General features: G+C 34.2%; 1 protein-coding gene across 6 annotated transcripts in view; it reads right to left on the reverse strand.

The window, feature by feature from the left end:
* Nucleotides 1–25,537, reverse strand: part of LOC128211426 (uncharacterized) — a 104,860-nt gene that overhangs the window by 11,534 nt on the left and 67,789 nt on the right. For 5 of the 6 annotated variants that reach the window (XM_052916202.1, XM_052916201.1, XM_052916203.1 and 2 more), the window contains 11 exons: nucleotides 17,702–17,938; nucleotides 17,366–17,590; nucleotides 15,330–15,357; nucleotides 13,218–13,315; nucleotides 11,520–11,617; nucleotides 8,019–8,185; nucleotides 6,757–6,824; nucleotides 5,313–6,423; nucleotides 2,769–3,527; nucleotides 803–1,011; nucleotides 478–643 (listed from right to left, as the gene is read on the reverse strand). In XM_052916202.1, the coding sequence (XP_052772162.1) occupies nucleotides 478–643; nucleotides 803–1,011; nucleotides 2,769–3,527; nucleotides 5,313–6,423; nucleotides 6,757–6,824; nucleotides 8,019–8,185; nucleotides 11,520–11,617; nucleotides 13,218–13,315; nucleotides 15,330–15,357; nucleotides 17,366–17,590; nucleotides 17,702–17,938 (3,166 nt within the window). The remainder of the gene's footprint in view (nucleotides 1–477; nucleotides 644–802; nucleotides 1,012–2,768; nucleotides 3,528–5,312; nucleotides 6,424–6,756; nucleotides 6,825–8,018; nucleotides 8,186–11,519; nucleotides 11,618–13,217; nucleotides 13,316–15,329; nucleotides 15,358–17,365; nucleotides 17,591–17,701; nucleotides 17,939–25,537) is intronic. The other variant, XM_052916204.1, reaches the window with a different exon arrangement.

The following is a 25,537-nucleotide window of genomic DNA, read 5'->3' on the forward strand; positions in this document are numbered from 1 at the left end:
GACTAAGTTTGGTCAAGATATGTCAACCCTAACTAAAGTTATTCAGTTTCAACTGTTTTTCTAATTGTAGAAACAATGACCTTGACCTTGACCCTAGGGACCCCAAATGCAATCCCAAGAAAGGTATCCATAAACTCTTCCTACAGACCAAGTTTGGTCAAGATATGTCAACCCTCACTAAAGTTATTTAGTTTTATAGGTGAGTTTGACGCCGCCAACCTACCCGGCCGCCTAGCCGCCCGAATAGCGACGTTTGTCATTCTAATAACCAGGTTTCACTATGTGAAAACCAGGTAAATGAAAGTATTTAATATTTATTTCTTTACTTTATGATAACCAGTGGATGTTTTTATTCCAATAATAGTTTTGAGTTTGATATGAGTCCCATAAGCAGAGAGAATTATGCAATAACTGAAAAGACGGAAGGTTGCAGACAGTTATAGAAATGCGTACAAGAAAAATATATATAACTCTCACCTGTGATTTTACCGACGACTCTAAAGCAGGTTGGGCACACTACCTTTCCGATTTTGAAGCACTGATCAATGCATTCAGTACAAAAAACATGTCCACATATCAACGTCTTTGGGAGACTAATTGTGTCCATACATATCACACAATCATTTGTTTCATCCACATATGTCTGAAATAAGAAAGATATTACAGTTTTTACTGCACATATATACTTAATCCATTAACACTCACTGTGTGATTTATATATAGATGTTGGCCAAAGTATTGCTGATTTTAAAACGACAGAAATGTCAAAATGTACAAGGTATTTTGATTTAATTGTACAAACCGACGGTCCACTATCTTCACTTTTGACTTCTGTGCCTTTTCCACTTTTTTTGTCATCTTGTCCTAAAGCCATAGATAATGATATCGCCTCATACATTTTTGGAGTTTTACAAAGCAAAACAGTTTGCAGTGCCTGTCCTTCCTTGGAGAACTCCTTCAAACTATCCATCAATGCTTGCACCATCATGGTCACTCCATCCTCAGCCGTAACTAAAAAGAGAAATTTAATGCCTCAATATTTTCAATAATGTATGGATATAATGGAGTGAAACGTAGTTTTATTTTCGTATTTCTAAAACAAAACTATGTTTTTATTCATGAAGTCCAAGTAAATATGTTTTGTGTTGTTGTTTTTTCAACAGAATGAATAAGGACGCTTTTTCTTTCTGTAAAATATCAAGATATCTCAAATATGAGAGCACAAATGAATCCGATTTCATCACAAGAATTAAACCATTTGACTAAATATAGCTAGCTAGTACATTGGTGAAAAAGAAATTCCTACGAAAAAGTATACAGTACACTGAGTACAGTTTAAACTTAATACATTGTGGGCCAGTGCAAAAATTAAGTTTTAAGGACCAAACCACAAAATGTTTGAACATCTCATTCTTTATTTAGTTCTTTAGGTGCAACAATATCAAGCAAAATAAATAATACTTTTAAGAAAGGTAACACATCAAGTTTTCATTTGTATAATTATTTTGTATTGTGTAAAAATGCCCAAAACTATCCAATCAACAATGTCCTGTGGTTTCTTGCTAAAGTTTTTTCAAATCCGATAGACTTTTTATAAAATGTTGAAAAATAATTAGTTTAATTCCCTTCCTAGTATCAACAAGAGCTGTCACAGAGACAGTGCGCTCGACTATTCCGCCACTTTTCGGTGTATGGATTTAAAAGTTTTGGCGAAACATGCATGGATCATTGTTAGATTAAATTTCAATGCAATACATGATGTGCTGAGATATTAACATAAATTGAATTGAAAAAAAAAATTTGAGGTGGTACGCAAACTTTAATGTAAATTCTAAGTAAAAAAAGGGCATAATTCTGTCAATATGCTCGATACAGTGACCTCCTCCTGTGTACAGGTACGGGGCATGTTGGTGAACAAGCTGGCGAAGTTTCAAAGCCAAATGTCAATGGACTTTGAAAATATATGAGATGGTACGCAAACTTTAACGTAAATTCTAAGTCGAAAAAGGGGCATAATTCTGTCAAAATGCTTTATACAGTGACCCCTCCTGTGTACAGGTTGTGGGCATGATGGTGAACAAGTGGCAAAGTTTCAAAGCCAGATGTCAATGGACTTTGAAAATATTTGAGGTAGTACGCAAACTTTAACGTAAATTAATTTTTTAGTAAAAAGCGCAGAAAAAATACGCTTAAGTGCGCTTTTCTGTTCAATTTTATTCATTTTTTACGCACTCGGTAAGAAAAATACGCTTAAAAATCAGTGCCAATACCGCTGCGTCTAACGCGCGTTTTCTGTGCGTTAAACGCGCGTTTTCCGCACTTTTTTGAGAAGGGTAGTTATGCTGACGCCATTGCCGACGCTCGGGTGACTAGGATAGCCCTCCTTATTCTTCGAATAGTCAAGCTAAAAATGCAAATATATTTTCCAGAAAAAAAAAAATGGTTCTTGAGCCAAATCTGATAAAATCTCTTTTTTGTAAAAGTTGTTTTATATGAACATTTGAGACATTTTAATGTTTGGCCTTCCCAACATATTTTTGAATTGTGAAAGGCCCTTAAGGATCATTTTCATTTTACAGTTAATATGAGTGTCTAACTCATTTTAGCATTAGTAGACAAAACACAAGTAGGTAAAACTGCTCACAATAGCTCATAACATCTGCACATATTCATTTTATGTGAAGATGTCAAATGTTAAATATTATCACCTTGACATTTAATTCTTGTTAAATCATGTAATTCCTCTTAATCTAATAAATTGTTATTACCATCCATGTTGGCTATGGTATTCTCATCCTTATCGAAGCCAAGAAGAAATGTTGCCAGTGATCGGATTGAGCGCCCTTTGCACAGTTCAAATATTTCTGAAAACATCTGTTGAAGACTGATTCCATCCATACATCCTTCTGGCATGACAACAAATATCAGGTATTTAAAGCCAGAACTGTAACCATGCAAAACAAAACTTTCACCAGACCTGCTGTGCGTTCTAATCCCTGAAGTTTTCTTTTCAAGAAAGGATATCTGATATTCTTGAGGTATCGACCTTTCCACCTCATCGGCTATTTCATTTAATCCTGATGGGTTCACTGGCACAATCAACGCCTCTACATTTGAAATGTCACCTATGTCATTCACTTTCTGAACTTCCAAAGTTACTGTGTTGCTGATGTGAATTGTTTGCAAAATCGGTTTCTTTCCTAAGGACGCTGAAAACGAAGAAGATTTCGTGTCTCCTTGACTGTGAGGAAAAAACATAGACTCGTCCTTTTTGTATTGTGAGTCACTTTTTTCATTTCTTCGCCTTCCACGCCCTGATGCTATTACAAAGGATTCATATGTATATGGATGTTTTTCATTTTGTGTTAGCATCCTGTAAAACATGTTTCGTATCCTTGTAGTCATGCCTTCGTTTATGTCGACAAAATGTATCTCTTTCAGACCTGTCCCACGGGATTTTGCACTGTATCCAATAACTGCTTTTCCATACTGCATAACACAAAGATCCTCCGGAACTCCAAAAATGGCTTAAATAAAAACACATTATTTCAAAATATTGTATGGTTTTTTGTTTGATTACACTTTTAAACTGGCTCATGGTCAACTTTATAGATACCCATTCTAATAATCAGGCAATAATAACTCTGATATATACTCAGCAAAACATGTTTTGTCACATAGTAAATAAGGCAAAAAAGGTTGTTGTGCCCACAAACATCTCAAAAAAAGGATAGCTAGGTAGGCATAAACTTTTATTAATTTAATCGACTAGTATTTTTTATGAACCAGGATTGAGACTGTTCCAAACAAACCTATATCAGAGTATACCACCATTGTGGAATATTGTACATATATCATGGTCAAATGTTTACACGTTCACAAAAAAAATGCACATTCTTTACGAAAATACAAAAAATAGAATCAACACTACGGCAAAAAAACATGTAGGGTTTGGGCGGGGGAGAGTGTTCTACTCCTCTTACTCACAATAAAGGGATCAGACATAAAGATTCACAAAATTAATGTTGAAACAAAGACCTGTTTAAAGTTGATCAAGCAAATAACAAGTAAATGTCACCTCAATAACTTGACAAAAATAATAGCACTATGTTAAATATGAATGACGCGGCACCTTCTTTGCATTTATGATGTTGTTGTATGACTTCGACGTCAATCAATGTCCAATTAACATAGTACCTTGAGACAGGTACCATTACAAGAATACAGATACATAACTAAACAGTTATTCAACAGCAGTGTAAAATGTGTATTAAAAAAAAAGATCAATACTTTGCAGTCAATACATGTACATGCAACCTGTAGTTCACATAACTGGGTTTTCTCAGTGCTGTACAAATGAAAAGTATATTTATAATTCCGGGCTTCAACTATTGACTTTTAGTTGATGGTGTGATTTTGGGACAGTGAAGAGCAAGTGTCAGTGTCCCTGCTGTCAATGATTGCAGAGTTGGACACATAATGCATGAGTGGGAATGCAGCCTCCTTAAGTGACATTGATTAACAAAAAGTTCTATTGAAAGAAGCCCATTTCCAACAATGAACAAACTGCATAAATCATACGTACGTCACACAAATGACTTATTGGTTTCAGATTTGGCAGTTCTGTTAATATTTACAATATTTTTTTTGAAAATGTTAAAAACAAGAACTGTATTAGGAATGTTACAAATGCCACCGAAAGGCCACTTTGGACAGATAGCAATAAGCATATATTTTGGCCTATCTTTAGAATATGACATAAATATATCGTATTTTTAACCTTTAACCCTCTGTCTTCAAAATCAAAAGGGTCCATCTGCTGGTCATTACCATACTGCTCACCAAGTTTGGGTCCTTGGGCCAAAGTGTTCACAAGTTTTTTATAAGATACCATGAGCATTCCAGTGATAAATGAATTATTTATAGTATTTACTTACATAGAAGTGTAGATAAGAGTTTACTATTCCCAACTATGTATAACACTTGTGACCAATAATGATTATTATTAAACATGTCGACGAATGATACAAAAACAAGTTAAAATATTAAAATCTTCACATATTTTTGAGTTATATAGCATGTCACAAAGACCTTACTGTCAAGTATAAATTTTGAAAAAAAGGAAAAAGATGGACAAAACAGAAATAACCACAAATTACAGCGTATTTTCTGAACATAGGTAATTCGTTTTAGTCTGATATTGTGCTGCATAGCTGTTGAAATCTAACCAAACACTAAAATCCAAATAAATCTGGAAATAAAAAAGTATCTGTGGAAATATGCAAAGCACCTGGCCGAAATAAAATAAATACCTGAACTAATTGCTGGCAATGCAATTGTTGCATATTTGTGTCGGTCTGCAGCATCGAAGCTGTTCAAAAGAGCAGCTTTCAAATCATTTGCACACTTCTCTACACCATGCCAAAAAGATGTATCATAGTTGTACCATCGGGGACCAACTGCATGTATTATTAAATCATTTTTTAAATTTCCAGCACTTGTCCAGCACACCTGTCCCACAGGTATAGGGCCATGTGTTCTTATGTAACTCTTTCCCTCTGAATTTATTGCTTTTCCAGCAGCCTTTAGTATTGCAGCTGCAACTCCACCACCGTGATCTAGATTTTCGTTTGCAGCATTAACAATACAGTCTACGTCTAGATTACATATACTAGCTGTGTAAATTTTAACTGATATTCCCTCATTGGTCATGAAACTCATTGATTTTGCATCATTTTGATTGGCAGAAGTCTGATGTAAATGTGGATCTTCAGTCTTTGCTGGTTTCTGATCTGGAGATACATGCCTTCTAGCTCTTCCTGTTTGTTTAACTTGGCGTTTCCCCTGCTTGACAAAAAGGGCATTTTTAATGTTCATGCACTCATCAAATGAAGATGAAAAGACAATGACCTTGTCCTTGTCTGGTACAAATACACAGCAATCATCTCCGTTATTGCTTTGCTCTATCTCCTTACACCATTGTTCAGTACCAATCTGGGACTTGTCGCATTCCACATCCATGAAGGTATCATCCTTGTGTTTCTCAAAAAAAGAATTAAATTTCTTCGAATGTTCGGTTGCTGTCATAGAGTTCTCAAATTCCAGTAAAAGACTTTCATTTTCAGGAGTGAATGAATGACTCCATTTACCTTCAATCTCTGTGAACAGTTTATTCTTCAAAATGTCATACATTTGCTCCGAGACTGCTTCTATCTTTTCAACATGGACAGTGTTGCTTTCTGCACGGATTCGTTTCTTGTAATCCTTTAGCAATGAGTAAACAATTTTGAACTCATATTCAGTAGGGGTGCTAATAACATATTCCTTGTTCATTTCATTGTAGTCAATTGGGACTTTTTCAAGACAATCTTTTATGGCTTTGAATGATTCACAATTTAGAGTTATCTTCTTTTTTACAAGAGGCTGAAGTAAAACATGTGTTTATTTGATTATATCGTGTGTTGCAATGATCTATTTCAGAGTTTTTATTTTGCTAACACATTTTGAGCAACTTCCTTCAAAAGATTTTTTTGCCACAAAATGCAACTTTAAATACTTAACACAGAATATCATCAGTGCCCACATTTATTTTACAACACACTGTTTGACAAAAAGACCAATCAAACTACATGCTGCCCCCAAACCGTCAATTTTAATCATTTATTGAAAATGTTGAATGAACTGAATGAAGAATACACACTTCGAATGAACTTTCCTACAATTACTTCTTTTTAGTGTAAATCTTACTTGACTTACCTGTGGTGGTACCTTTTCGAAGCGTAAATTGCTGTTATCTTTTTGTTGTAGTAGTAGTTGCCTTGCATCTGTAATATGCCCATAGTTGGGTTCAGGAGTTTTTGCTAATGTCACTATAACTTCAACGTAGGACCAAGAGACCTCAAAATCAATAGGGTTTTTCTACCGTTACAGAAAAAATACTTATTGTACTAAATTGAGTACTGTAGGATCAAGTGTTTCAAAATAGTTATTTTATACAGGTCACCATGACATTGACCATTGATTAACTGGCCCTTAAACCATGACCAATTTTTATATTGATTATAAGGACTTAGGATCACAAGAAATAATGATCAAAAACGGTCATTTTACTAAATAAGGTCATCAAAATGTTGACCTTAGACAAAGTAATCTAAGAAATTACAAGCCAACATAAATAATAAACTGACTTAGGGGCTGCAGGATGAAACATTTTGGATATAATGAACAGTGTGCATACAAACATTGCTAAACACTATTGCAAAAACTGCATTCTTTTACAAAGTCAAGGGCCATAACTTTGCATCTATTGGGCGAAGCAATAATATATAAAACCCCAAGTACAGAACTTCACATCATTTATGTCATTTATTAAGATCCTTCCACGGTGCAAACGTTGTTGCAACATGTGAACCTTTAATTAAGAGTTAAACTTTTTTACACAAGAAGATTTTATCAGATTTCCAATCAGAAAGCATTATCATTTTTCTGTAAATGTCTTAGTACAAAAATCATTTTTTTGTGTCAAAATTGTCAGAACTACCCAAGAGACAATGTCTTGAGGCTTTGTGGTGATTTTTGTAACCAGGAAACGAATATCATCCACTATTTTTCATTATTTGATTGAATAACTTAATTTGAAAAGATATCATCAAGAACTCTCAAGACATTGTTGATCTAAGGAGTCAGTAGTTATAATGTCAGCTGACTTTTTCTAAAAATATTGTGAATGCTTTTTGATACAAAATCGGATAAAATGTTCTTTGTAAAATTTGGTCAACTCCTAACTACCTAAAACATGTCATCGAGAATGTTTATTTTACTCCCAAAATACCGTTCCTAAAAACTAAATAAAACATAAACCTTTGTAACGTTTTAATTTTTGACCTTCCCTACCTACTTTTGCTCTGTGCAAGGCCCTTAACGTCTACTTAATACAAGCGTTTCACTTACTTATACTCTTTGCAGCAAAAGAATAATTACGGTACATATTCTACATTTTAACCAGTTGCTAAACTTACCTTCAGCGGAAGCACATTTCACTACAGCTTCAGTTTGTCCCATCTGGTAAATCAGCGTTTTTGGTGAGCGTTTAGTTTTAAGCAACTTTTCAAGGTCTTGTTTTGCTGTATTCATTTTAATGCCCTTGATCACCACATACAATTGGACGGATGGTTCATCCTCCAACCTAAAGTAGGCATTATATTTCTATTCTCAGATTACAAAACCTCAATGTCTAGACCTTATATAAAGTTCAACTCTCATTTGCAGTCAGATACTCATTATGATCCTTTCAATCATGAAACAAACATCCCATGAGTAAGAAGTGATAATTCTGATTGATACCTCAAGATATGAAAGTGTTTCACTTGATCCCCCCACCCACACACCCAAACTGTTCCATTTTTATACGCAGCCAAACATACAGTTATAACTTATCTTTAAGAAAATAAATTGATATGTGTAGCTAAATGAATACAAACAGTAAATACTCATAATACGAAGATCCCTTTATAATTTATTTTGACAAAAGCATCCGAAGTAAGGTACAAAACAAACAAGTAAATTCATTGAATTGATATCCCTCAACAGATAAGGCAAAGTAGATGGGATGAAAATCATATGTTGGTGAAATATTTCAACCGAAACATGCAATACTGCAAGAGTGATGGACTCTTATGAACACTGTATATGAGAGATGAGTTTGTTTGCAACTGTTTGAACTAAAACAATATTGTGCATAGTGTAGCATTTAGATTTGACCCAGTAACCTAGTTTTTAACCCCATATTACCAAGTTTCAAACCATAAGATATTTCATTAAGGCAAACATTCTGATTAAGTTTCATCAAGATTAGATAAGAACAAGAGGCCCAAAAGGGCCTATGCTCTACTGGCATGGCTTTTGTGGTCATATCAATACAGAGCATGTATGTAAGGGTAAAAGGCAACAGACATATAGTTTATGTTTTGGGTTTGGGTAACCTGAAAACGTAGCACGCTCAACATCTGAGCCCAGAAAGTATTGTAAGCAGATTAGTTGCATAAACTATTTTAATATGTGCCAAGTAAAAGTCGTCTGACAAAAAAAAAAATGCTTTCAAAACTGTACTCATAGTAAAAATTTCTGTAGTTTTAAAAGTTAAAAAAAGTTGGACAAAAGGTCAAAGTCAAGGGCATCCTAGGACAACATTGATCAATTTGAACAATCAATCAATTGTGCTGAGATGGATGCACGAACACACAAAGATTTTCAAACCTTTCCAGATTTATGTTTACCAAACCTGTGAACCCTGGCTGTGGCCAGTAATGATGACCATAGGTCCAGGAAATTTGTCCAGTTTGCCTTCAAGGTCACGGTGACCTGGAGTTTTGACCTCTTAAATCAATAGGGGTCATCTTCTTGTCAGGCCCAACCTTGAAGTCAAGTTCGAGGGCCATGGGTGCAGGGATTGTTAAGTTATTACTCTGACAACCTTTAATCATTCAAGGATACTGTGACCTTGACAATTGGCCCGATGACCCCTAAAATCAATAGGGGTCATCTACTGGTCAGGCCCAACCTCCAAGTCAAGTTTGAGGGCCATGGGTGCAGGCATTGTCGAGTTATCACTCGGACAAGCTTTAAAATCCTTTTACCATTAAAGGTCACTATGACCTTGACCTTAAATCAATAGGGGTCATCTACTAGTCAGGCCCAACCTTCATGTCAAGTTTGATGACCATAATGACACCAGGTGCATAACTTAAACATTCACAACCAATTTTGATAAGATGAATGCGCAAACTACAGAACTTAAAGCTAAAAAATGGCCTTTGGGCTTTCAACAAGAACAAGGCAGAGTAATTCACAAAATCAACTGCAGAAGCAAAAAGCAAATTGTCTCTCAAAATCCTAGCCTTGCAAATTGCCTCCCTTAACTCTAGACTTGAATTTACATGTACATGTAAACTTGGCTAAAAATAGAATTAGCTCATGCAGACCTGGCTAAAAATAGAAAGCATTTCTTTAAAACTTTCATGGCCCATAATCTAGGCATTCATGGGCGGATCTGGCTTTCGAAAGGAACCGAGCTCTAATGGATATCTAGATACTGTACAAGTTTCATCGAGGTTTCATCGAGATACAATCAAAACTGAAGACTGTATCATGTTCACAACCAATTGTATACACAATATCATTTTTTTATACTAACAAAGGCCATAATCTAGGCATGCATGGGCGGATCTGGCTGGTTTTCGAAAGGAACCCAGCTCTAATGGATATCTAGATACTGTACAAGTTTCATCGAGATACAATCAAAACTGAAGACTGTATCGTGTTCACAAGCAATTGTTTACAGACGCACAGATGCACGAACGCACGGATGCACATACTACGTACACATTACTATCGCATAAGCACTTCTGGCCTTTGGCCAGTAGAGCTTAAAACTGCAAAATATTGGACAAGATATATTGTCTCTAGTTTGTTTGAATCATTTTTTCTAATATATGAACTAATGACCTAATTTTTTTACAATGATATTGTTTAAGACAAAAAATATCAGATTTGCCCTAATGACCTAAAACAGATGTATGAAAAATGACTGAGTTTTAAATTTGTCCAAAAGTTCATTCATCAAAGGGAAATAATTATTCTGATTAAATTTCAGAATAGTGGACCAAATAGAATGCCTCAAGTGTGCCTCAAGTGTATTTTAAATATTTTTCTAATGATTAGCCAGGTGACCTAGTTTTTTACCCAATATTAAAAACGGTTGAGACTTAATCAAGGGAAACATTAAGACCAGGTTTGAACATAATCTAATCAATCCCTACTAAGATTTGGTTCCCCTGATATGATTCCTGAGACAAAACTAGAGCTGTCACAGGAGTGACGAATACCCCCATATTTTGTGCCTCAGCTAAATATAAGGAGACATGAAGGAAAACAATCTGATTAAGTTTTATGACTATTGCACAAAATATAATGTCTCTTGTGTGTTCCAAATTTTTGTGCAAGATTTTACCCATTGACCTAGGATCCAACCCCATGTGAACCACTTCTACCAGTGGTCAAGATATCATCAAGTGGAACATTCTAAATGAGTTTGAACATTATCTTACCAATCCCTACCACCTACCAAGTTATGGTTCAGGGAAGAAAAAACTATACATACTGAAGAACAGATGTATGCACCGACAGAAGCATGGACCACACCAAAACAAAATACCCCTCTCGAAAGCATTGGGTTCGGCGGGAAATGGTACCAATTTACACTCAATTTAATTTCATGAACAAAATGCTACTTATAAAATTGTATTCACAACTTGCCTTTTTAGCTTTAGTCATTGCATATAACATTCTTGAACCTAATGGACAGGGTGAAGGTTTTAATGCGATCTGTTCCACAAAAAAAACACTATTTTCATATAAGACTACATTACTATGTTTTTATTCAATTAAATTTAAAATGCCCAAACTATATAAGGTAACTGTACAAGTTTAAAACTTAATTTATAATAAAAATATATCTTTACCGTCCTTGCTGCTTTTCATTTTCACCATCGTCACCATCCCTTTCAATCGTTGGCACAACTGGTTCATCATGTGTCATAGATCTCGCGCTGAACTTTGCCTGTCGAAAAGATATCAGGAAAAGTGTTGCAAAGGAAACAGGCCTTCGTGTAAATGGTAATAGAAACAATCAAGATTTTTTTTTCCAACATAATATTCTAATAGAACTTGTCAACATATAAGTTGGAAAAGTATTACAATTATATAATATATTATTCAACAGTTCTTATAACTTAATTCTTAAGATAGAATATTCGCCCTCATTCAGGTTGGGAATTCTTTCATTGACAAGACACCAATGCGGCAACACCGCATTAAAGCCGGGGGTTTTTTTGACGATGCAATTTTGCAAACCTATATATTTGAGCTAGTGACCTAGTATTTTTAACCAAAAAGACCCGTATTTATACTTGATCAACAGAAACTATTCCATTTGAACATTTTCTAAATACATCAGCTTTTCCAATAAGATCTGTCCCAGAGACCAATTTTTTTACCCTAGATGACACACTTTATCATCTAAGATTTCATGTACATGTACACAAATATTTTTAGTGAATTCAAATTCAAATTTTTGAAAATATGGGTAGATATGAAATTCATGATTGGGATGTGTGTTTATAAAATAGCAATTGAATTTAGTTGTTGACTGATATTGATAGGTAAATCGTTTGGTAAGCATAGAATTTATTTTATGACATCGGGAATTTTTTTCCTAAGATTTGACCTAGTGACCTAGTTTTTGATCTGAGGTGACCCATATTCACACATGTTTAAGACAACATGTTGACTAATATTCTAACCAAGTTTCATAAAGATTTTACCAAAAAATAAATAAAATTATGACCCTGGAATTCTTTCTCCTAAGATTTGACCTTGTGACCCAGATTTTGACCGCGGATGACCCATACTAAAGAACTTGCAAGATAATATGCAGGCAAATATTCTGACCAAGTTTCATAAAGATTTGACAAAAATTGTTAAATTTATGATGTGGAAATATTTTCCTAAGATTTGACCTAGTGACCTAGAATTTGACCTGGGATGACCGATATAAAAAATAAGCAAGATATTATGCAGACAAATATTCTGACCAAATTTCATCAAGATATGAAAAAAATGTTGAATTTATGATGTTGAAATATTTTTCCTAGGATTTGACCTAGTGACCTAGATTTTGACCCAGGTTGACCCATATTAAAAAATATTTAAGACATAATGCAGAAAAGCATTCTGACCATGTTTCATCAAGATTTGATAAAGATTGTTGAATTTATTATCGTGAAGTATTTCTTCTAAAGATTTGACCTAGTGACCTAGTTTTTGACCCGAGATGACCCATATTCGTATATATTCAAGATAACATGCAGACAAATAGTCTGACCAAATTTGATAACCATTGGATAAAAACTATTGTTTTATTACATAAAATGAAAACTTTAACGCAGAATTGATAACGCCCGCCCGCCCGCCTGCCCGGTTTTCGCCATTCTATAACCCGTAACTTTTCGATGAAAAATCCGGCTAAAAATACAAGATGGTGTTAAGTACCGTATGTAAGGTAAACAAAACACTTTTTTTCAGAATATAAGACCTTTTCAAATCTTAGAAAAAAAGAGAGTAAATTACTTGATATATATTTGTTATCATAATTATCATACCTGTACTATTTCTTGCATGGACTGAAGCGCACAGCGGACATCTTCACTCTTCCCTATCACGGATATTTCTGTATGTTTCTTCCCATCAAGTATGTTGACTAAAAAATATTAGCAAGTTACAGCATATACCGGTAATTGTATCAAAAATGATTATTTGTTGGATAAAATTAATCAGAAAGAGGAAAAGGATCCATCCTGACCAAAAATGCATCGTTTTCAGATGTATTTGGTGTATAATTCTTAACATGTTAAATAAAGTGGTTGGGAATGTTCCTTGTACTGTATGTGTACACTTTGTTATGAATGCAATGTCATCCATGTATGTTCATTTAAAGCATACAGTTATACAGGTATGAGTAGGCTAAATGAGGTGAATAGCAATGACTTCTGCAAAATCACAACGGAATGTTCAATGTTAGAATGACACAGCATTCCCCCATACACGTAGTAATATAGTCATATAAAAGTCATATGACCTTTGACCTTAAAGTTTGACTTTGATCTTGAACCGAGCTGGTTTAACATGCGCTCAGCTCATTTTCTTAATATGGTTTCATTTTTGTTGAGATATTAAAAAATCCTTCCAACAGGTTTAAGAGATATGGAGTCATATGACCTTCAACCTTGAACTAAGTTGACTGTGCTCTACACACTATCCCAAAATTGTGAACATTTGTGGAGAGTTATTACGAAATCCTTCAAAGTTGTAAAGAGATATGATGCAGACATGAATAATAGTCATACTGGATTTCATATGACCTTTGATCTCTATGTTTGACCTTGACCTTAAACCCAGCTCATTAAAACTTGCACTTGCACACTGTCTTAATATGGTGAACATTTGTGGCAAGTTATTTCAAAATCCTTCAAGGGGTTCCAGACAGATGAGGCAGACATGAAAAATAGAAATATTATAGTCAAATGACCTTTGCGCCCAAAGTGTGACCTTGACCTTGAACCAAGCTGGTTGATCATTACCTCAATATGGTGAACAATTGTTGTTAATTGTTTCAAAATCCTGTGTTAAGGTGGTAAAGACATACACGTATTAAGGGGAAACAAATTAAAGTCATATGACCTTTGACCTCAAAGTGTGACCTTGACCTTTAACTGAGCTGGCTGTAGCATGCACTCTTCACATCATTTCAATATGGTGTACATTTGTGGCAAGTTATTTCAAAACTTCAAGCGGTTCAATAATTATGGATGGGACACAATTAGTGATGGATGGACTAAAAGATAGACAGACAACTTGAGCAAACATAATATCAATATGTCTCCCCATACTCTGCACTTCCTCTTAATGAGCTTTACCATTATATGATTTTGAATTAAATTCCTTCAAGTAGTCTTCCAGTATAATTGCTTTGGACAAAAAAAGTAACAAAGGGCAAAAACAATGTAATTAGCTGAAACAGAGTTATAGTTCCTGTACACTGCATTTCCTCTCATTGTGCTTTACCATTGTATGAATGAAGTTTTTATCAGATTCTATCCAGTCATTTTCAAGTTATATTCTGGCAAGAAACAGTAACAAATTGCAACTGCTCTGTAATTAGCTGAAATCGAGTTATACAGTGCACTTCCTTTCATTGTTCTTGACCTTTGTATGAAGTGAAACTATGCTTCATCCAGTAGTTTTCAAATAATGCTCCAGACAAAAACAAGTAACAAAGAGCAATAACTCTGTAATTAGTTGAACTAGAGTTATGCTCCTTGTACACTGCACTTTCCCTCATTGTGCTTTACCATTGTATAAGGTTTAATTAAATTCAAGAAATTAGTTTTTAACTTCTGCTTCTGACAAGGAAAATTGCAATGGACTGACCAACCAACCAATCAACAGACCACAGGGCAACTCCAATATACTTCATGTGTCGGTGGTATAGAAAGTGTTTTGCAACCTCAGTGATATTTAGTTGCCTGTATACATAATGTTTATATATTTGGTCCAATGACCCAGATTTGAACTCAAAATCAAATGCAATGGATATTCTTAAACTCACAATTTTCATATCAAGAATGATAACAAACTAAGTGCTAACAGACATTACATAAACCCAAGCATCTCATGCTCTGATGAACGCAGAAATGACAAACAAAAGTGCTTACCTCTCTTACTCAACGAGGTCTCAAATTCCTAAAATGACACAATATGGTCAAAATTACAGACACACCAAAACAAATATTATGAAAACAGAGGTTGTGACTTCTCATTTAATAGGTAAAATTTAGTTTCAACTATGTTAATGTTAAATAATTTACTTAAATCTTTTTATGTTCTATTGTTTCCGGAGTAATGGACAACCTGGTTTCACTATGTATGGAAATAATAACAACACTTGTTTGAATTGAAATAAGGGCATTTATTCAAGAATGCCGGAAGTTTAAAGTTATTTTTCCATATCTGGACAGCTATACTTTTTGTCGTACTGACAGATTTATTTGCTTGTTTGCAATGTGTAAAGGAGTACTCCCAAAGTACTCAAAAAAGGCATATCATTTTTATTGTTCACATATTGATAAATATTGAGCCAGCACTCATAAATTGCTTTAAACTGTTTGTGAGTAGTTACTTAGCTGCCTGTGCCAAGGCAGCTACCCAAACTTTTATGAATAATATTTGTGAAACTAGTTTCACCCACAGTAAAAATGTTTTGTGTTATTCTGTTAATGTCATGTTGTTTTTGTCGGGCCTGGATCTCTGCATTTGTTTACCTTGGTTAAATATAGGCTTCTGGGCTATAGTTTCCATATATTTTTACATATCATAATTGCAAAATTAGCAATATCTAAAGGTACATCCCCAGACATATTAAGCAAAGTAGATTTGCATGGAAATCATGTGTTGATGAAACATTCCAACCGAAAAATGCAATAAGGCTGCAGAGTAATGGACTCTTATGAACATTGGATATGAGATATGAGTTTGTTTGCAAATGTGTGAAATAAAATAATGTAGAAAGAGAAGCATTTAGATTTGACCCTGTTACCTAGTTTGAGCCCATGTTTTTAAGTTTCAAACTAATAAAACATATTATTAGAGGCATTCTGATTAAGTTTCAAGGAAAATTAATGGACCTGATCTGTCAAAGCTTAACCAGTGCAGCCTGGGGGCTTTTCTTTGACCACAGCCTGATTTGGCAAATAGCCGATAAACAATACAGAGGAAATTTGGAACCCTGCTTTGACAACAGGTCAATAAACAGGGTATGCATAACTCACGGAATTCACAGCCACACAATTCTTAAATAAGGCCTTTTAGACTGTAATGCTAAAGATTTTTTAAGAAATTGGTCCAGGAGTCACTCATTCAGAGGCCAGGAGTAACTGTGATTAGCACTCAAAGACATTATTTCAACAGACTTTTTCAACACTTAAAGACATTGTTTCAACAGACTTTTTCACCAAGTGTCACTGTGTGTCATCATGATTGGATAATACTAAAGATAACATCTTAAGACTGATTTTTGTACATAATATCTATAGAAATATGGCCTTTTCAAAAATCTCTTAACAAGTTCAAATAATATGCAGATTAATTTAGTTTCTGACATTCTCATAAAAAGATTCTGCTGAAAAATTCAAAATTCAAACAAAACTTTTGAATGACAAGTGTGGTAAACTGAAGCATTGTTATCAATATAAAGTAGAAATCATACATAAACCTCCGTTATAGCAGTATGTATTTGGTACAGATGTAGTGGATGTATATTTATCAAACTAGTAGAACCTTGTTGATTGTGTCTCATAACCTTAAATGATGTTCCTTAATTTTATGATATTATGTATTTGTGAGGCAGGCAGAGACATAAAAACTTCACTATTAAGAATCATTAAAATGATGTTCTATCATCATGTTTACAGTCATTTGGTTAAACATTGTTTGTAAATGCTTTCACTAATTTTTCGAAGGTCTCTTAAACGAGTCGGACACAAAACATTTAATATTTCACGTCAGTGGTTTTGGGGGAAAAACTGACAAGAATGTTGAAATAAGGAGAAATGCACAAAATGATGTGGTAACAACAACAGTCCTAATAATACCAAAAAAGGTCATAATTGTTATTAAAGAAACAATTGTATTGATTGTATTATTTGTATGTACTCTTTCTTTTGCAATGATATGGGTAAAAACTAAATATTACATGAATGAGGTCGTCGTCTGATTCGTTCAGCACAAGCCGGATTTCTTCTAAGCAGCACACTGCAAATCTCACACAGAAATCGCTGATAGCTTTCGTCATCGCCATAGCTACATCATTCTTTGGGTACTTCAATTGCTTACCAGTTCCAAATGCAGGGAAAGCAATAGATTTGAACCCAAGATATTCAGCAGTTTTCAAGCAATTATAAACAAATTGTTCTAGTTTCTGAAAGTAAAACAAATATGAATGAGAACTTAATAATATATCATTTGCTAGAAATTGACCCCACAATATACAACAAATCCGCATAATTATAATTTACAGAGCAATATCTACCTCAAACGTTTTGTTTGCAGTCGATTTCGATAATCGTGAAGGAGCTCCATGAAAAACCTTCATACAAGGAAGATTATATCCCTCTGTGACAGCAATATCCCATTCAGCGATATGTTTCTTATACTTCTTATCTAACTCGTCCTGAATTTCTTTACCAGCTGTTTCAAGAATGTTCATTGATATATACCCATGATTCAATTGCAAATCTGATGAAGTTGAATTCACTATCACATGAACCTATAACCAATAACCAAAAAAAAATATTAAAGAAAATGTCAACACAAGATTTGTACAGTCATAAAAGTCTCAAAATAATCTGCTTGCTCAGGTCACTATAATGATGAGTTATGAATATAACGTAATTGCATGGAAAGCTCTTACCTTAGTTTAAGTCAAAAAGTTTCCATCAAAATTTTATAATAATATTGTGGGTAAAAAAATAAATTTATTATACTTTAACCTTACAATTTACGATGTAAACATTGAAAGCACTGGTGGGAAACAATTGGAATAGTTTTGCCGCACAGCCTCCCTGAACTTTATCATGTGCGTTATTCAGTTACGTAATAAGATTAGTTTTGAACCTCTTTTATTAAATTTGATTTTTAAGGAATATCTTTAGGCCACACCATATTAATAACTTGTTCATCGGATTTCCCGCACCTATTTCTTCAGAAATGCAAATTATTTTTTTTCATTTTTTCATCACTTGCGCCCGCACCATCTAAAATAGTTTTTTTTTACGAGCGCTAATTTGTTTAGTAGAATGTAGCCTTTTCCCGTCTAACCGTGTTTTTCATTCGTTACAATTATCAAAGCACCGGTTATCTCAATCATGCAGCCGCTCTAATTAGAGTCAATGAACGATATAGACCCGGATACAAGCGTCTAGATGATCGAGACTAAATTGAAAACATGAAAACATTTATTTCACTTCCTGATTCTTGAAAATTACGTCAACAAATGACAATTCTACCACCATTTAAAGTTTGATTAAATTTTGGACAAATGTATTTGTTTTAATTTGGCTTCCGCTTAAAGTAAACGTATATATACTGGGCAAGAAGTGCTGAATTTCATTGTGAATGACAGTGACAATCCAAAGTTTGAATTTGGTTCGGACATGTTTGACGGGAATTCGGATGACTGTTACCTTGAAAAGACAGTTTCCAATCAGTCATCTATACCTACTACACCTATCCAGGTAAAAACTTCAGGTGTGTATTTTAACTTCTTGGTTGTTAGCAAATATGATGTATTTTTTGTATTATTTGTTGCCTTTTAAAATATACATTTAATGATTTATGCATGTTTGTTTTTATTTTGCTACAAATCAGAGTATAGTGTTTATTTAATTCATATGCAATGCATGTACAGTAATAGAAAAATAAAGTTTGGCCAAGAAACGAGCACCACTTTTCTTGTGTTATTACATTTGTGAAATTACATTTCTGGAATTTTATTTTTTGGTCGGGGGAAAAAAACACACAGAAAAGCAAAAGCTATGATGTATTCTCTATGATTTTCTATTTTAATGTCAAGTCAATATGTAAGTGTGTGCACATTTGTTTTTGCTTTATCTGACAAGTTCACTTCATATTTTCATTATTCACTCTTTATACTTTGTAAATGCATGTTATAATAGACAAGTGACATAAAAAATCAACTATTTTCGGTAAATTTATTTGCCATTTAGATATTAAGGAATCGGCTTCACTTCACTGTGTTATCTTGGCTGCAAATTGTCTGATACTAATTCACCAACCATGTCATTGTTACAGTTAGCAAAAGAGCTTTTTTGTTTCCTTCTATACAGGGAATATTTATTAGCCAGGAACTAACGATCCAGGAACTTGTTAATCAACTGATTATAGCTGTCTGATAAAACAAAAGCTGTCTATCCAACAGTGATTCAAATAATACTAGTTGTCCATCACACATTCTGTCCAACAAGCAGTCCGAACAACACTGGTGGTCCAACCAACACTTCCGGTCCAACCATTTATAATAACTGTTGTTCAACCAACACGTTTGGTCCATCAATATAGCGGTCCAGTAAGCAATAGATGCCCAACCAACAATAGAGTTTCAACAGGCACTAGCTTACATCATGTTGCTACCAATCTAGCAGCCCAACCGATTGTAGTGATGTTCTTCATTGAAAGTGATGGTCTCAGTAGATAACATCAGCATATTTGAATCATATCTGTAAAGAAAGGAATGGAACATTAAAAGTATATTTTTCATAAAAAAAATAAGTTACTCTCAGACTTATTTATGGATGGGCTAAAAGAAAATCTGGACCCCGATTTAATCCCAGGCCTGGGTGTATTGTGACTAGTCCGGTGGCCATCATAATGTTTAAACATAACTAACTAGTAACAAACATTCAGAAGCTGAGAACACTACAAAGGTGACAGCATAACATAATTACTCTTTCTAAGATATGATTTATATATGTTCATTCATAAGACTATTACATAGTTATACTGTACCTGGTAATGTACATACAGATTCCTCATGATAGATTATCACTGTCAGATAGTAAAACAGCCGCATGTATTATTTGTGTTAATTTTTAAAACAAATGTTTTAGAATAGATGATATTTTTTGTTATTAATAATACTCCAATAAGAATAGTAACCGCAGTCTTTTCTGAACCATCTAACCCACCCACCAGAACTAAACTGTCCAGGTAAACAGTAAAGCGATTTATAACTCATGACATTCAAATTTTATCACAGTAATGTAATATAAACTCTTCTAAATGACAAATCTAATAAAAATAAATAAATAATAACAAACCTGGAGCAATAATTAGTCCATATTTATCGCTGTTATTATACTTTGCTATAACCCGGAAATAAACCGGAAGTCATCCTGTCGCAAAGGATTATCCGCGTGAGCTAAAACCCGGTACCAGGTATCGATATCGAGAAAAGCCATTATCAGTTTATGATACCTGATTATGTTGATACCGTGTTATTTAAAGTATGCATTGGTTGTCAAAAAGCAATTAATAACGGACCGTGGATACTTGGATTTATCATCTGATATTAACCCTGATATCAACATAATTCGGTATCAGAAAGTGATACCGGATACCAAGGGATACCAGGTATCGGATACCAGATTTTTAGCACCAGCCTGCAAATCCGATGAATGTTTTTCATTGGCTTAAACTTTTTTAGAAATGTTTAAACCGATATTTTTACAGCTATTGTGATGTCCTCTGCTTTTAATGATTTGCCGCTATAAAGTTTCATCGGCGGAAATAAAAAAAACGAAATCACAATTTTATTTTTATTTCAAAAATGAGTTTTTTTGAGCGGCGGTGTTCGTAAAACATAGAATCAAATAAAAAAGGCCTTATCATCAAACTGTTTCAGTAATGCATACTACATTAAACTACAATGAACATTTATGTATAATATTGCTCATTAAATTTCAGATTCGTCCAATGCAGCGGATCATGAAATTCCTGTCCCCACGAGGCAACAAGGGTGTGTTTGTGGTGGAGGCCTTGGTCGCCGATGAGTCAATGATCGAGGACAGTAGGATGACGCTAAAAAATAACCTGACTGACATTCCTATATGCTTCATGCAATCCCATGAGTGTTCCCTTTCACAAAAAAAAACATTAAACAAGCCAGATTGTGTATATTTTGTAAATATTAGTCAAAAAGGATAAAAATAAATGGTGTCAGACTGTGTGATTGGAAAAAGGTATTAATCACACTTTGTGGTGCGAAAAAAATGTTTGTAGATTTTTTAGATGTTCATGTGTATATTTAAACTATATAAGGAAATCATTCAAGTGTAAAATATTTATGCTGATTGGTTTTTGTCTATGAAAACATATTGCATATTCATGTATTTTCTTGAAATATTTTTTTGCTATATAAGAAAATTGACACAATCAGTATTTGCAGTACAAAAGAAGTAAGTGTGTCTTTTGTGTTTCTATAACTTGTCTAAATTTGGACAAGATATTTAAAAAAAATAAGGAAAATCTGCAAGTTTAAAAAAGATAGGCGTTAAATTTTGAGAAAGCCTAAAATCAATCTGGCGCTGGCTGGAATTTTCTGTGACATATTTGGTGCTGAAATGGTTTACCATATGGTGTAGGATTTTTGTAAATTCTCTTCCAGAACTAAGATGGCTACCGAGGCCAATCGTGTAGTCATTGCAAGAGTGATAGCTGTAGTTTATATTTGATTGCAAATGCCTACATTTATTTTGTGAGTTATTTTTCAAGTCACCTTGTCTAGTCATTTCCATGGCATGAGATATGACAATGTATTTTAATAAAGAATTATTTTTAACCAAGCTTCCTAAGAAAAAGTGGAAAACCTAGTTAATAGATTTGGATAGGCCATTGGGCATGCAGGTGGCTGTGACCATTGGCGCTTGTGTCCAGGCTTTAACTTAGCCATGCATAGGGTATTTAGAAAACAAAATTCAAAAAGATTTAAAAAACTGGAAAACTATGGTTTTGAGTTCTCTCATTTATTAAATATTTAAAAGAAATACATTTGCTTGATCTCAAATAGCATTTGTTTCATAGCATCTCAAAACTAATATTTGTATAGAATTATCTTTTAGTGTTATCATTCTTTCACTGGATGTTATCCTTGTACTGTTTACAATATCATTGTTTAGTTAATATTTAGCGAATAAAATGTGAGCTAAAGTGAGTTAAATGACTATATATATTTGTTCGCTCTTCGCTCGCTCCTCTTTTTTGCTAAATGCAAAACAAATATTTTTTATTATTATTTCGCTCGCTCACCCCATTATTTTTTGGAAAAAATCTGATGAACAAGTTATCAATTTGGTGTGGCCTTAATCACAAATATCAACACATATTTTCAAAGACTATCACAAATAGCATGGTATGAAATTAACACATATTTATGATAAAGTAACCTGTCAAACATTTAGTTCTCCTTTAAGATTTTTCCAACTTAAAATGGGATTTTTGAGACTCGCCCATTGAAGTTATGTCTATATTTTTTAAAGCATGTTGCTTTGTGTTTATTTTCTTGGTCAACCCCACAAGGATACGCAAAAAGCAACAACTTTTTGTTGAAAATGCAAGACATTCACAGCAAAATCGAAACAAAATGGAAATAAACTGAACAGGTGCTCGTGAAAATTGTACCGTTGGAGTCATACCATATCGTCACATACACTCCAACAGATTGAATAGCAATCATCACATACACTCCAACAGATTGAATAGCAATCATCACATACACTCCAACAGATTGAATAGCAATCATCACATTAACTCCAACAGATTGAATAGCAATCATCACATACACTCCAACAGATTGAATAGCAATCATCACATACACTCCAACAGATTGAATAGCAATCATCACATACACTCCAACAGATTGAATAGCAATCATCACATACACTCCAACAGATTGAATAGCAATCATCACATACACTCCAACAGATTGAATAGCAATCATCACATACACTCCAACAGATTGAATAGCAATCATCACATACACTCCAACAGATTGAAAAGCAATCATCACATACACTCCAACAGATTGAATAGCAATCATCACATACACTCCAACAGATTGAATAGCAATCATCACATACACTCCAACAGATTGAAAAGCAATCATCACATACACTCCAACAGATTGAATAGCAATCATCACATACACTCCAACAGATTGAATAGCAATCATCACATACACTCCAACAGATTGAATAGCAATCATCACATACACTCCAACAGATTGAATAGCAAAGAGTTATTAGCAGACCAAACATTTTTTGTGAAGATGGACCATTTCTATTCCAGAAAAGAACACGGGAATTTACGGGCCTTTCAAGCAGCAGTCAAGGCAACAAAAAAGGTAAATTTAAGGGGTCTTTTTTAAAGAATTATGAACATTTCAACCTGCAGCCTAAAATTCAATTACTTTTCAAGTCAGTGCAAACCCTGTGAGCCAACAGATTAACAAGATTGAACTTCTTATATTCTCATGTTTATAAATAAAATGATTTGTTTTAATTTTCTGGTAAGTGATTTAGCTTTGATTCAATTAAACATAGCATTTATCAAATGAATGAAGGACTCTCTTGAGTACTTTGGTGAAAAATGTTGGTTTTCATGAGGGAAATAGTGCATCACATCAACCGTTGTTTGGAAGTCGGCTAAATCTGTGATCAACAGTTTTCCCATGCACTGCACCTCTCATAAAGTATCATATTTGCCTGGATCAAGACAAACAAAAAAATGTAATGCACTACTATCATATCTATCTTACCAATTATATAGTCATTCAAGGCTATGCAGAATCCCAAAACAAACAAGAGATGTTTGTCAAAACATTATCCCCCCCCCCAGCGCCATGTTGTCAGAATTATATGGACAATTGAATTAAATATGCATAGACCAAAATCACAGCTGATCTGTCACTGACATTGGATGCCGCTGAGGCAGTTTAAAGATTATGACCATTCAAAGAGTGAGGATAGAGTGTGTTATGACCATGACCTTTGACTCTATGACCTCAAAATCCAAAGGAGTCATCAGCTGTTCACCAAAAACCTAAATGTGAAGTTTGAGAGCCATGTCGAGTGATTACTGGAAACTTTTTTCCCATTTAAGGTCACTCTGACCTTGACCTTTGACCCGATGACATTTAAAATCAAAAAGGGTCATCTACTGGTCAGGCCCAACTTCCATGTCAAGCTTGATGATCATTGGTTAAGGCATTGTTGAGATATCACTAGGAGAAGATTTGTTACCTTTTTTGCGTTAAAGGTTACTGTGACCTTGACCTTTGGCCTAATGATCCCAAAAAAATAGGGATCATCTACTGGTCAGGTCCAACCTCCAAGTCAAGTATGAGGGCCATGGGTGCAGGCATTGTGTAGTTATCACTTGGACAAGCTTTTACCATTAAAGGTCACTGTGACCTTGACCTTTGGCCCAATGACCCCCAAAACGATAGGGGTCATCTTCTGGTCAGGCCCAACCTCAAAGTCAAGTATTAGGGCCATGGGTGCAGGCATTCTTGAGTTATCACTTGGACAAGCTTTTACAATTAAAGGTCACTGTGACCTTGACCTTTGACAATATACCCCTCTTCTTTGAACTAATAACTAAAAACATACTGCAACCAGAGTTATGGTCCTTGAGCACTGCACTTCTCCTTCGAAAGATATATCTGTCTAAGATGTTTGAAGTCAATACCTCTGATACTTTTTCAAGTTATGCTACATACATAAGGGCAAATACTGCAGCCAAATTTATGGTTCCTGTGCACTGAACTTCACCTCAATGAGATATATCTATATATAAAGTTTAAAGTAAATAACGCAAGAGACTTTTCAAGTTATGCTCCAAACAAAATATAAGAATGAAAAAAACAAAGGGCAATCACTTAAAAATTACTGCACCAAGAGTTATAGTTTTTGAGCAATGCACTTCTTCTCAATGAGGTATACCGTATTATACTGTGTATAGGACTCTCTTTTTGACCCAAAATTAAATGAAAAAATCGCCTGCATCCTACCAATAGTATTAGGCTTCTGACATTTTTTCGAGAACAATTTTGACAAAATTTGCTTCAATAGAGAAGTGAATGGAAGAAATTGTGTTTGTTTAAATTTTTAACTCCAAAGGAACTTAATTGATGGATTTAGGCAGTGTTAAATCGGGTAAAATTAGCATCACTAGTGTAAGTCATAATAAAAGTAGCTCATTATTTTAAGTTTTGATATGGTCTGCATTAAAATAATAAATAAACATGCAGTTTGTGAACTGGCCTAATTGTGCATTGTCAATGTGTAAAGGG

This window comes from Mya arenaria, chromosome 12 (genome assembly GCF_026914265.1).
Source record: "Mya arenaria isolate MELC-2E11 chromosome 12, ASM2691426v1".
In the NCBI taxonomy this organism is placed as follows: domain Eukaryota; kingdom Metazoa; phylum Mollusca; class Bivalvia; order Myida; family Myidae; genus Mya; species Mya arenaria.